The sequence below is a fragment of the Scyliorhinus torazame genome, chromosome 7 (assembly GCF_047496885.1).
Source record: "Scyliorhinus torazame isolate Kashiwa2021f chromosome 7, sScyTor2.1, whole genome shotgun sequence".
Taxonomy (NCBI): domain Eukaryota; kingdom Metazoa; phylum Chordata; class Chondrichthyes; order Carcharhiniformes; family Scyliorhinidae; genus Scyliorhinus; species Scyliorhinus torazame.
The window spans coordinates 252,307,746-252,321,444 of record NC_092713.1 but is presented as its reverse complement, the minus strand read 5'-3'; the positions used below and the strand labels follow the sequence as shown (position 1 = coordinate 252,321,444).

General features: G+C 37.8%; 1 protein-coding gene across 7 annotated transcripts in view; it reads right to left on the bottom strand.

The window, feature by feature from the left end:
* The window catches only part of ankhd1 (ankyrin repeat and KH domain containing 1), a 253,244-nt gene that overhangs the window by 89,892 nt on the left and 149,653 nt on the right, over positions 1–13,699 (bottom strand). For 5 of the 7 annotated variants that reach the window (XM_072512258.1, XM_072512260.1, XM_072512259.1 and 2 more), the window contains 2 exons: positions 9,972–10,074; positions 1,518–2,258 (listed from right to left, as the gene is read on the bottom strand). In XM_072512258.1, coding sequence (XP_072368359.1) covers positions 1,518–2,258; positions 9,972–10,074 — 844 coding nt within the window. The remainder of the gene's footprint in view (positions 1–1,517; positions 2,259–9,971; positions 10,075–13,699) is intronic. The other 2 variants (XM_072512263.1, XM_072512264.1) reach the window with 1 other exon arrangement.

Genomic DNA, 13,699 nt, shown 5'->3' with positions numbered 1-13,699 from the left:
GATAGGGCCTAAAGTTTGCAATTATCATCAAGTTACTTGATTTCAATCTACTTGTTGCAATATTTCATAAACATCAGAGTTACCATTACATTTATTCAGACCACCATTACTGAAACAATAAGCTAGCCCCTGACATTTTCACCAAGCAATAACTCAAAATCTTAATACTGCAAGTATTCACCATAGTTGACAAAATACCTTAAAAGTCTTAAGGCCTAGAACACATTGATAAAACATGATATTTAAAGTTTTGCCCATTTTAGAAAATTACACAGATCCTTTGTCCTTCATAAAAGGGATACCTCAGAAGTGAGTGTTAGAATCAATTAATTTAGGATCATATTCTTAAAGAGTAAAGCATTTGGATTGGAAAATAAAAATACATTAAAAGAGCTTTTGAAGCACATCAACTTTATTTGAAACAGGAGGCGAAATTTTGGTTTCTTGATATGCAAAATTTAATTTTTGATTTTGAACTTTTACTGGAAGTGCTGCAGTTATATTAAACTACTGTTTAATGGCAGTACCTGCAATTATACGTGTAAATGAGCTTCACTGTTCACTCCACAATAACGCAAACAGCCATTGAATAACATTAAAATATAAATTCAAGTTAGTGGTTGTCTGGAAGTTTAAAAAAAAGTTGTGCTGCAGCAGCCAGATTGTAGCTGGTGCAAAGCCACTGATGCAAAATAACCTCTTTGAAGTGGTTTATTATCCGAAGCTGAATCCTAGACTTATTCCAATTTAACTGCCGCTATATCACACAGATTACATTATTCAAAGTGGTATTGGCTTTGTAGTAACAAAATGTGACATAAAACTGTCCAAGTTGTACAATACCCTTTATTTTAGCTTCATATGGTTTAAACCATTGTAGGGCAACAGTCAATAAAAATGACAGACTAGTTACAAAATTATGACATAAAAGGTTAAAGGGGCAGAAGAATAGTCAAAATTGAGATCAAGTCTCAGGCATTTATACATGTGAATGGAAGAATGTGCCAATTTTTAGCAAAGAAAATTCTGATTATATTTTCATGCTAATGTTTGTGATTTTTAAGTCCATTTTGTTTTTCATCTTGAGATAAAAGTGTCAATGAGAAATTATAAAGAACATTTCTTATAACTGAAAATCGGAAATAAAAAATGCTGACAATGCACAGCAAGTTAACAAGCATCTAATAGGAAAAGAAAAGCCAACAGTTGGCTCTTAGAAGGGCTGTTCAGTTGTGATGGATAGTCAAAACATAAGTCTTACTTCCTCTTTCAGATAAAGATTACCTTCTCTGCACTTCCAGCATGTGCATTTCAAGAATCAAGAATTATTTGAAAGGTATGGTATTAGTCAGCTGGCTTAAACAGCCTTGCTATTGCAATAGTTTGATTAAAGCATTAGTGTGCTGTTAAATCTATAGTTCTGTGTTTCAATGTATCTAACAAAAAGTCCATTTGTACCTAAAAGCTAGTAGATGTGAGCAAAAGTAAAAGGTAAAGTTGACCAATTCTTAACCCACCTGCCATGATGTCATCAAGAGTGTCAGTTAGCGTCTGTGCTGGAGTTGCAACCATTAATCCATCAGGTGCTTGAGCTAAGAGTCCCTGCCCAAGTCCAGCAAGTTGTGCCTGTCCTAACAGAGGCTGGTTCACAATTACTCGCTGTAGATCAGGTACGTTATTGATAGGATAAACAGAACTAGTAAAGTTTGGCGACACTTGTGTTGCTAATGGTTGGATAGGAATAAACCCCATTTGGGTTGCAGGTGGCTGCTGCTGGCCATCTCTGTGCAAGATGGTGTCCACCTGAGGCAACTTTGAAAAGTCTTCCTCTGGCAGACAGTCATCAGTCCCCACTTGGGGGAACAGTCCTCCTTGTGGGCATTGCTGCTGTTGTTGCTGGAGCTGAAGCGTCTGCTGTTGACCCTTGGCTTCCAAGTACTCTTTGGTAAACTGCTGCTGAGTTTTCAGCTGCAATTCCCTTTCAACTTTTTGCAGCTCTTTCAAAATCTTTTTCTTCTTCTGGACTTGCTCTTCTCTGCTCTTTTTTAGTTCTTCTATCTTGTCTTTGGTTAAAGTGTCTCCCTGAATCAACTCTAGTGACTTCAACTGTGCCTTCTCAATTGCGTTAATTCTTTGTCCCAGCTCTGTCAGCTTGCCTTCCGTCTCTTCCACAATGCATTCTAAAGGCTGGTACTCGTGGAAGGGCTGGACATCCTGTTCCGCTACCTGCAGGGGACTGGACTTCTGCTTGGATGTACCTAAGCACACGAAAAATGTTTGAAAAAATGCCATGCAAAAATTACTTACCCATGTGAAACCAGTGTAAACTTTTCACCACTTTGTGGCTTTTATTCAGTCTAGCACTGAACACAAACTATTCTACATTTGCTTTGTTCAATCTAATGAAGTATTTGCATTCCAGATAACACTTTTGTACGGTATCTGAAATTATTTGTCATGTTTTTTTGTCAGAGGGCAAGAGGGAAAAGAAAAAAATTACAATAAATAGTCTCTTCTTGATGGTTTTTCTAGAAAATGTTAAGCTTGGATATAGGGCAGAAATATAAAAATAGGTGGCTGACCAACATTAAAACACTTTTCTAAAAAAAGTATTGTAATAAAATTCTAATCTAAATGATTAATTCCTATGTTTGAATACTACATCTACATAAGTTTATAATATCTGGGTGCAAGAGTTATCTGAATCGAACTTAAAATGGCTCACAGGGCAACAGCAAAAAGCTACCAAATAATGCAACTTTGAGAATTAAAATTATAATTATAATTTACACTTGGACCATTTCTGTCAAGCACCAGAGATAGAGGTTAAATGTTACAGGGTGCAACTAGAAATGGCTATGTGAAGAAACTTTGACTGAAATTTTCCAATGGTAATATTTAAAATTCCCAATCTATATCTCATTTTGAATTATCCTAGGTAAAAATCAGATTAACCGCTGGATAATTACAATAATTATCTTAAATCAGAAAAGATTCATGTTTATGTAACATTTCGAAAAATTGTTCCGTGTTTCTCTAGATTCCTTTTCAAAGAATTGCACAACAGAAATCATGCATGAATTTTGAATACTATGACTTTGCAGTATTTTCCATATGCTGACACCACAAGGAAAGAGATGCTGATGAACTTCGAATATGCAAATATTTAAGGATTCCAAATTAGTTTTTCACAAAAGGTTATTTCAAGTTGACAGGTAAATTTTCCTCAGTTTCCATAGTTTCATGCAATAAATCCCCTGGTGATACTGAACAAAGAAAGCATCAGGCTTAATTTCTAGCCTTTTACAGAGTTAGTTTATCGCAGTTGCAGCAGCAGGAAGGCTATATATGATCTCAGGGCCAGGGCTGGGACAAGGAACAAAATAGAAAGAGCTGCCATTCCAGATCATCATCTAATGACCCTTGTTGGGAAATAATAATGGAGGAATGTTGGGTATGGACGGGATTAAACTCTTCTTTAACAGCTCTCAAGTATACTGACACTTCTACATCGATCCACATCCTAACTGGACACCTAGCCCCTTTCATCCATCACACCGTGTTCAATGTCCTACACTGGTTCCTGATCCAGCAACACCTCTATTTATATGTTATAGAATACTTCAATGGCCTCATCAATTCCTATCTCAGCACCTCCTTCAAACCTACAATCCTCCAATTCTAATCTCTTGTATTCTCTTGTCTTTGATCTCTCCACCATTCCTTGAACTGTCTTGGCCCTAGGCTCTGAAATTGCTTCCCTAAACTTTTCTCCCATTTCCTGTAATAAACTTTTAAAAATCTATTACTTTAAAAAGGTTTTTGCTTCTCTGTCCCTAATATCTCCTCACCTGACTATCAAATTCTGTTTCACAATGCTCCTGTGAAGTACCTTGGGACCTTTAACTCAGCTAAAGGCACAACATAAATGCAAGTTGTTGATGTATGCTCAGAGAGAACTCTACTTGGACAAAACTGCAAAGGGAACCTGAACCCATTAAATTATAATCTGGAATGAACCATCCTCTGCAGGAAAGGCAGAAAATGTATTAAATATACTAAAAGATGAAAGACTTTAGTCAATAAAAACTAGATACTTCATAATCTTCACCTCTTGAGAAGTACACATGCACATATGGTGCCAATTTTCTTTGGTGGGGACTAGGAGGAGAAAGAATCCACCAGTAGTGAGCAGGCACATCTCTGATAACAGTCTGAAAACAGCCAAATATAAATGACAAACTAAAGAAAACCAAGGAGGCAACTGAAGCTTTAGTCATGGCTGCTCAAACTCAAAATCAATAGAAATATAGGTCTTGGAAATTTAAAACAACCCATCAACTGACTATTCTAGTATGCTCAAGCAGAAAGAAATCATTCAAACTTTTAAACCTGATTTTTCTGCTAAGTTTTAATCTTTGCTAAAGTAAAACACTAGGCAACTCACAAAATTCAGCTGCCTGAAAAAAAGAATTTTTTGTTTTAAAATATCTGCTCGTAAACAAAGACACTCATTGCTTATTTATACTAGGCCTGTAAGACTTAAGACCAGTGTATGGACAGTCAACAGCTAGCTAGCCTCACTGACCCAAAGTGAGCAAATTTCTAGCACCTGTGACATTTTGCTTCATTTTTAAAATTTGAATATGTTCTGATTTCACACTGGTCATCATGCAAAAGCATCTGGTCAATCTTTTTTGTTTGTGTGCACAAAGAACACTACATCATTTGTCACAACAGCACATACATGATATGACATTTTTATGCTGTTGTTACACATATGACAAAAAGGATTGGCATATCATTTTTCATGAAGACAACAACACCCTTTGAACTGTTATCCAAAATTAATTTGAATTGCAGTCCACTTCCAGACATCCTTTGACCATTGGCAAAGCTTCTTTATACAGAAAAATTGCATGTTAATTTTGGAGCAATGCTAGATTTTACAATGAAAACTGGATGTTTGAAACAAAATCAAATGAACATTCTGTAACTAAAATATTAGATAGTCCAGAAGCTCAGTTATCGACTGGAATGCGTTAATTTTTCAATAATATCAATATAATTCCCAATCTACTTTTCAAAATTAGCTGCATTTATGTAAACTAGTTAGGTAACAACACAGGGCAATATGAATAATAGCTGACAAGTATTAACTATTAATTTGTTCTAAAGCCAAAATTTTGTTTGCTCGATCAAGTAACATTTAATGCCAATCATGTAATCATCCAAACTGGACTGAAAAGGTCTTACAAAGAGTGGCACAGCAGATGGTGGCCAGTCGGCTCATTGTACATGTGCTGATATTAAAGTAATTAAAAATGTAAATGGGAGCATGATTTACCAACTTGATAAAAATACAAGGGTTCATTTCTAAAACCTCTCAATCTTTTTCAGAAAATATTTTAAAATGTATTTTGCAGTCACCTGCTTTTTATGCAAACGTTAGATGCAAGGAAAATTTGCACAGCTAATTTAGCAGCATGTTATATACAATGTGAACCAAGATCGGGATATTAATTTACTAAACATATCATGCTAAATAAAGTACAGTATATTTTTATATATATTTATTTTAGTTAAATGTATTTAAATACAGGGTCAATTCAAGCAATTGAGATAAAGGCCTTGACTAACAGAATGCTGGTAATAATCTTCCATTGTTTAAAAACTGAAAGCCCAGGGCGGCAGGTGGTGCAGTGGTTAGCACTGGGACTACGACACTGAGGACCCGGGTTCATATCGCGGTCCTGGGTCACTGTCCGTGTGGAGTTTGCACATTCTCCCCGTGTCTACGTGGGTTTCACCCCCACAACCCAAAGATGTGCTGGTTAGGTGGATTGGCCACACTAAATTGCCCCTTAAATGGAAGAAAAAAAAAATCGGGTACGCTAAATTTAAAAAAAAAAACTGGAAGCCCTAAGTTAACATTAAACGGGTAATTTATTAATCATCGCTTATAACTTGACCATCTTAACATTCAAATATGAAGAGCCGCTTTTACACTGTTGTATTACTGTGATAGTTCTAACAGGTCCAAAGCACAGCTCTGATGAAGCAGATGTTAACCCCTAACGAAACCTGCTGGTGTCACTAAGATCTGCCCATTTTTTAAAAACTGGGTACTGTTTGGGGTTGCTGCGCCTAGGGAGGTAGCAACACTAACGATGCTAGTACAACAAGATGAAAGTAGCTAAACTGTGTTTTTGCGACCCAAGTCTCAATATGCAATTTATATAAATGGGTATGTTTTAATCGGAAACCAATAAACCCTGTACTGAATTTTATGGAAATTGTGTCAAGTAGTCCATACTAAGCAACTTTTATATCCCCTGGAAGACCTTAACAAAATATTTCAATTACTTGAGAATTCTTATAATGCAGGTTACATTTTTGTGGCGCAACAGTTAAATGTATTCCTACACCATTAACTACTCTAGTTTAAAATGAGATGGTTTGCAATGAACGCAGCTTTATGCGCCCTTCAACATATGTTAAAACAGTCATCTTGAAAAAGACAAGTTTTGGTTGACTTCAGTCCCTGCAGATATTTGTAAACAATAAATTACATATTATAAATCTTTTAAAAAATAAGAGTCGGGCTAGATTGAGGCGTGCATTACAGTGATGCCTTAATTATCTTTGTTCAAATTATTTGAGAGTTTTCTTGGCAGTATTGGTTGCTCCTTCCAGAAAAAAATTCTGACTATGGAATCCTGGAACAGCAGACCTGCTGCCATTACAGTCAGCAGGCACTGCAGCAACTGATCCCATGGGCCAAACATTTGCTTACAATTCCAGCTTGCACCTGCAAAAAAATACTTCATACACTAATCATCATCCTCAGCTCCAGAAGAAAGCACTTTAAATGGAGCCACCTTGAACAATCCTTTCAGATGATCTCAGATCATCATTCAGATCACCAATGGAATTGTTGCAGTGTCTTCAGCCCTCCCTTCTCTGATTAAGGAGCCCCTAGTTAGTGGTTATCTTGAAATACAGAGAATAGCTTGTCACTGCAGAGTTTAATGAGAAGTGTTCAGATATTAAAGCATGCCAAAATGTTAAGTAGCTAGCATTAGAAATAATAAATCTAATATCTAGTAAATACTAACATCCACTCACTATCTTTTTTATTTTTCTCTCACTCAACTCAAACTGTTGTAAAACAATTTTGTATCTGGTTTTATATCCTTAAAAACACCGAGATTCATGCCTTCCCACATATTTGAGTTGTGTCATACTGAACAATATTTCTAAAACTCAATTAAACTTCAGAAATTTCCAATTTTTTCTGATGGTTGGGTACCTTGATACACCAAAATTCATCACCAGGATTACAGCTTTAAATCATGCTATAAGAAATCCACACAAGCATAGTTTCTATTTGCATGAGATAGTTGAACACTGTTGGGAAATGCCATAATTACCTAAATATAGAGTCCTTTGGAGGAGACCCTTCCAATCTTTCCTCTTGTCCCAAACACTTTAGCAGAAGCGTAATCACATGCCCTGTTAGTGCCATATATATTACAAGTACAGAGCACTAAGTTTCTCCCAGCTGTGAAGTTAAGAATATCATCCAATGAAGGCAACATCTTGCATTGTATGGAATCCTTGCCTCCCTCTGCAAAACAGGTCTCTCAGTAGCTTAGCTTGCTGGTCAAGTATCAGCTGTGCCAACTGAAAATCTATTAAGACTCAGTATTGGCTTACCAAGCTAAGCATGGAAGGTTGACTCATTTTCCATTTTTCCACCACCAGGGTCATCACATTGGAAACAAAGGTATCCTGGTTATCTTTCCTTAAAATCTTCGCAAAAAGGATCATCTTTGGTTGATCACTATCTGACAAGTGCAGATTTGAAAACTCTCTACAAGACGGCTCAACTCCTCAGAAGCAGTATAACAAACAGTAAAACTGAGCATGTAATGCCACCGTCTTCCTGATCATAGCATGAACACCATACCTCAATTTGAGGTACGGCGCTTCAGGGTTAACTGCTTGCCTCTCTGAAAAATTCACCACGGTGGGTATAAGCTTTGGACAAACAAATCTGAAGTCTTTGGTATAACATTTCCCATCAGCTATCAACAACAGGACTATAAATTTGTATAGAATCTTCAATGTGATTACATTTCCCAAAGCGCTTCATAGGTGGTCAAAGGAAAATTGATTTTAAGCCAAGAAGATAGAGGCAATTAAAGTTTGGTTGAACAAATGGATTGAGATTATTGAAGATGGAGGTGCATCAGTTTCCTCCTTAGCCACAGTCACTTGCTTTCAGCATATGGAAGTAAATATTTAGGACAGCTGGCAACACGCATACCATTTTGATGTTGTTGATATTTAAATCCAATACTATGTACCAGGCTTCCTCATCAGCTGCTTAATCTAGGCATTCATTTAGCAGTTTTGGCAGAGACACGGTCTGAAATAAGAACGACTCCACCTCCAAAGCACTGAATGTAGGTCAGAAACTCCTTCATGTAACTATGTCCCCTTTATCTCACAAATGCATCCCACGGGATCTGGATCTCTCAAGTGAACCAAGGAAATGCTTCTTTTGCACACGTAGGGGCTTGAAAGCATGACAACAAACTTTCAGGACACACTTAAGACATCCATTAGCTTTACTGGCAATGGGATTTGGAAGTCATTAAAAATTAGATCAATGTTCAACACTCCTTCTCATAGTCCAGATTAAGTTGCCATATGAGCCCAGTATTTATATCAAATAGCAAATAGGGCCCACACCTCAAAGTCATAATACTGCTCTCAGAGACATCTATAAATGTAGTGTGCTGGTTTACCCATGGTTCAACATGGTTTAAGTAAAGCATAATATATCCCCAGATAAATTTACAAACATCACAAGAGGTCATGTTCACAAAAAGCAAACTAATATTTTTTAGCAATGCCTGGAAGGCACTCAGTCATTTTACAAAACATTGATGATGACACTGCCTGAGATGGGCAATAGTAATTATACTGGACTCTTCCTTAATAGACAAAGGTCGGCCAGTCTCTTAATTACCCTTTATTACGAATCTTGAATTTGGAGGACTCATCTTGGATAAAGTTAAAGATGCAGTCACATACACTCATAGCTTCCAGCTTCCTCATGGGGGTTGTGTGAGGCACTAGATCGAAAGCCTTATGGCGAATTAGGATGGCAATATTAGTATTTTCTCAGTTTTAGAACATTGTAATTATATGTGAAGTTAAAAACTGCACTACATTTTTCTCACAAGACCACTATTTTGATTACTCCATGGACCACCCAAGCAGCCAATATGTGGTATAAGGCCCTAAGAACTGTTTCAGAGAGACAGGAGTAATGTTAAGATTCTTCACAGCTTTTTGGTTTCAAATCGAAACTCGTACAAATAGAAATCATGACTGCATATCAAAATATCAATGGTATGTCTTTCTCATACAAAAAAATGACTCCCTATTCCCTCACCTCAAAAGGGCAAGATAAGTTGGCACTTTCTAACACTGATCTCCACGGCCATGAAAATGTTCACCCCCAGAACTCTGCTTTCGGAATAGACATTAAATCTGTCTAAATCGGTTATTCCGCTGTTAGCGAGGTGACAGTCTATGAAAAGTCCGCAAAACCATGATATAGACAGAAGATCTTACTTTCAAGGAACACAAATAGTATTTGAACTCGTTACATTTAACAAATCCTAGATAAACCAAGCAAAAAAACAAAAAACAGAAATTGAAAACTAAACTTGCCTCATATGACCATGTGCTTAATTTATAAAAACAAATGGAGTGATTAGGTACAAATTTTATTTCCTACATGTTGCTTCATGCTTCCTTCAGTGTGGTTTCTTTGATACTCAGGCCCCTAAGGAATGCTAATTGAGAAGGAAACTGTGCATTTATAATCCACAGAAAAGCACATTAACTTCTTCCCTCAACCAATCAAAAAAAACAAATCAAAAGACACTCACCTTTATTAATGACAGAAAGCGTAGCTCCAACATTTACTGGAGATTGGTCAGGTTCCTGGGGTGGAACTACCATTGCTAGTGCTTGCACTGGTACTCTGGGAACCTGAAAAAAAAATCAACAATTCAATTGCAGGTGAAGAGAGAAATAGTCACAAATGTATGATTCCATTCAACATAAAATTTTAATCTTTACCATGGCCTCAATTTTGATAAATGAGATCCAGCCTTCTCATTAGCCCTGCAAATTTTTTCCCTTCAAGTATTTATCCAATTTCCTGGAGTTACTATTGAGTCTGCTCCTAGCACCCTTCAGGCACTACATTCCACATCATAACAACTAAGTGGAAAAAAAATTCACATCTCTCCTCTGGTTCAACTTAAATCTGAGATCACTGGCTACTATTCAACCACACCACTTTCGTCAACTTTCTCCACTACCTCAAATAACTCAATGTTAGCCAAACATGATTTGAGCACAAGAAATAGGGAGCAGACCATACAACCAGTCAAGCCTGACCTGCCATTCAATACAATCAAGGCTGACCTTGTGCTTGAACTCCACTTTTGCACCCGCTCCCATATCCCTCGATTCCCCCAGACACCAAATATCTGTCTATTCCAGCTTTAAACCAAAAATCTGTCCATTCCAACCTTAAGTGTATTCAATGATGGAGCATCCACAATCCTTTGGGATAGAGAATTCCAAGATTCACAAATCTCTGAGTGAGTAATTTCTCATCTCGGTCCGAAATGACCAACCCCTTATCAGGCTCTGTCCAGTGTTTTATGGTCCCCAACCAAGACACAATCTCTCAGTTCCCAACCTATCAATCCCCTTCAGAATCTTGCATGTTATAAGATTTCTCCTCATTTTTCTGAACTCCAAAGAACATATATCGAATTTACTCAGCCTCTCATCATCGGACAATCCTTAACCCCGGGGACCATTTTAGTGAACCCTCAATACGGAGACCAAAACTGTACACAGTATTCCAGATCTGGTCTCGCCAAAGCCCTGTACAATTGTAGCAAAATTTATTTATTCCTGTACTCCAATCCCCTTGCAATAAAGGCCAACGTACCATTTGCTTCCCAATTGCTTGCTGTACCTGCATGCTGTGTCCTTGAACATCAACATTTACAAGTTTCGCACCTTATTAAAAAGAAAAATCTGCATTTCTACTATTAGGACCAATCTTACACTTCTCTACATTCCACTCCATCTGCCATCTTATTGTCCACTCCTCTATCCATATTACCCCCATATTCATGAGCCATTTTTTGCCTATTAACCTTTTGTGTGGCACCTTATTGAATGGCTTTTGGAAATGCAGGTATTCTATATCGACTGCTTCCCCTTTATTTTCGCTACTAGTTACATCCTAAAAAAAAAACTCTAATAAGGGCAGCACGGTAGCATTGTGGATAGCACAATTGCTTCACAGCTCCAGGGTCCCAGGTTTGATTCCGGCTTGGGTCACTGTCTGTGCGGAGTCTGCACATCCTCCCCGGGTGCTCCGGTTTCCTCCCACAGTCCAAAGATGTGCGGGTTAGGTGGATTGGCCATGCTAAATTGTCCTTAGTGTCCAAAATTGCCCTTAGTGTTGGGTGGGGTTACTGGGTTATGGGGATAGGGTGGAGGTGTGGACCTTGGGTAGGATGATCTTTCCAAGAGCCGGTGCAGACTCGATGGCCTCTTCTGCACTGTAAATTCTACAAAAAGTTTGTCCAACAGGATATTACTTTAAGTAAAGCCATGTTGACTTGTTCTCATCATCCTATACTTTTCTAAGTGCATTATTAAAACTTCCTTAAAAATACAGTCCAGCATTGTCCCAACGACTGATGTCAGAATAATAGGCTTGCAGTTCTGTTATTTCTCTCCCTCCTTTCTTGAAAAGCCGTGTTATTTACCAACTCCCAATCCGATGGGACTGTTCCTGAATCCAAGGAATTTTGCAAAATCACAGCTCCTGAATCCACTATCTTTGCAGTCAAATCTTTTAGAACTGTAGGATGTAGACCATCAGGTCATGGGGATTCGTCAGATTTTCATCCCTTGAGTTTTTTCAGTACTTTTCCCTCTGCTCATATTGATTACCTGAATTTACTCACATTTTAGCCCCTAGGTTACCCTTATTTCTGGTATACAACTTGTTTTGTGAAGACAGACACAAAGTATTTGCTCAATGCCTCTGCCTTCATTATCCCCTGCGATAATTTCTCCTGTTCCTGCTTCCAAGGGACCAACGTTTATTTTAGCTAACCTCTTCCCTGTTATATACTGTTAGATGTTCTTACGGTCGGTTTTCATATTTCTGACCAATTTACTCTCATTCTATTCTTTCCTTTTTATCAACTTTTGGCGGCCCTTCGGTTTCTAAAGCACCCCCAGTCCTCAGATTTGCAACATTTTAAGATTCTTTTTTAACTTTCTCAGTGAGCCACAGATAGCTTTCTTGCTGAGCTTTTATTTTTCAATGTGTTAAGTGTTTAAATGTTTTTCACTGTTTATTTCCCACATTACCCTTTAGTCTATGTACCTCATCAACCTTATACCATTTGGCTTCAACGTATCCATCATTTAGGAATATTTTCCCAATTCATTTAATTTTGGTTTATTTCCCACCACTGACATTAGTTGAATGGTCTGCAGTTGCCAGATTTATTCCTCTGCCCTTTTTTGAACAAATCATACAGTCCTTTGGCACTGCTCTCATACCCAAGAGAATTTGAAAATTGTGGCCAAAAGCCTCCACAATTTCAACTTATACATCCCTCACCAAACTCGGGTGCATCCCATCTGAACCAGGCAACATTTACTTGGAGCGATGTTAACTTTTTAAATATCCCTTTATTTAGATTCTATTCTCTATTACCTCCTGCTCCACTGTGATTACCCATTTGATTCAGAATATCCTTTCGGAAAGGAAATCTGCCATCCCTATCTGGTCTGGCCTACATGTGGCTTTCTTATATTTAGTCTCAAGTGGAAATATCCTCTTTATATCTACACTACTGAAACTTCTGGATTAACCCCCAATTTGGTAACACCTGCAAATTTTGAAATTGTATTTACGGTTCCAAAACATTTATGGATATGATGAACAATAATGGTCCCAGCACTAATCCTTGTGGATCACCACTTTCCACCTTTTGCCAACCTGAGTAATGTATCTTGTGATTGAACCCAGTTTCTTTTGTTATTCATTGTTGAAAGTTGCATTTTCATTTCAATTCACCGAGTCAAAGAGCACAGCTCAGAAGGCAGTCACACAGCCTGGCAATACTTTGGTGGAGCTACGCAGTTAGGCTATTACCCTTTCTCTTTTCCCATAGCCCTACATTTCTTTTCCTTACAAGTCCTTTTGAAAGTTATGAGAGTGATTTTTTACATTCTTGCACAGGATATTGACAATAATTTTCAGTGCCCATCCCCAATTGCCCTTGAGGTGGCAATGAGCCACCTTCTTGAACTGCTGCAGGTCAAATGATGTAGATACATCCACAGTGCTAGTTGGAAGAGAGCTCCAGGAATTTGACCTAGTGACAATGAAGGAACTGATATATACCTCCAAGTCAGTGTAGTGTGGGGCTTGGAAGGAAACTTGCAGGTGCTGGTTTTTCCATGCATCTACTGCCCTTGTCCTTCCAAATAGTAGAGCTCACAGGTTTGCAAAGTGCTGTCGAAGACGCCTTGGTGAGCTGCTGCAGTGTATCTTACAGAC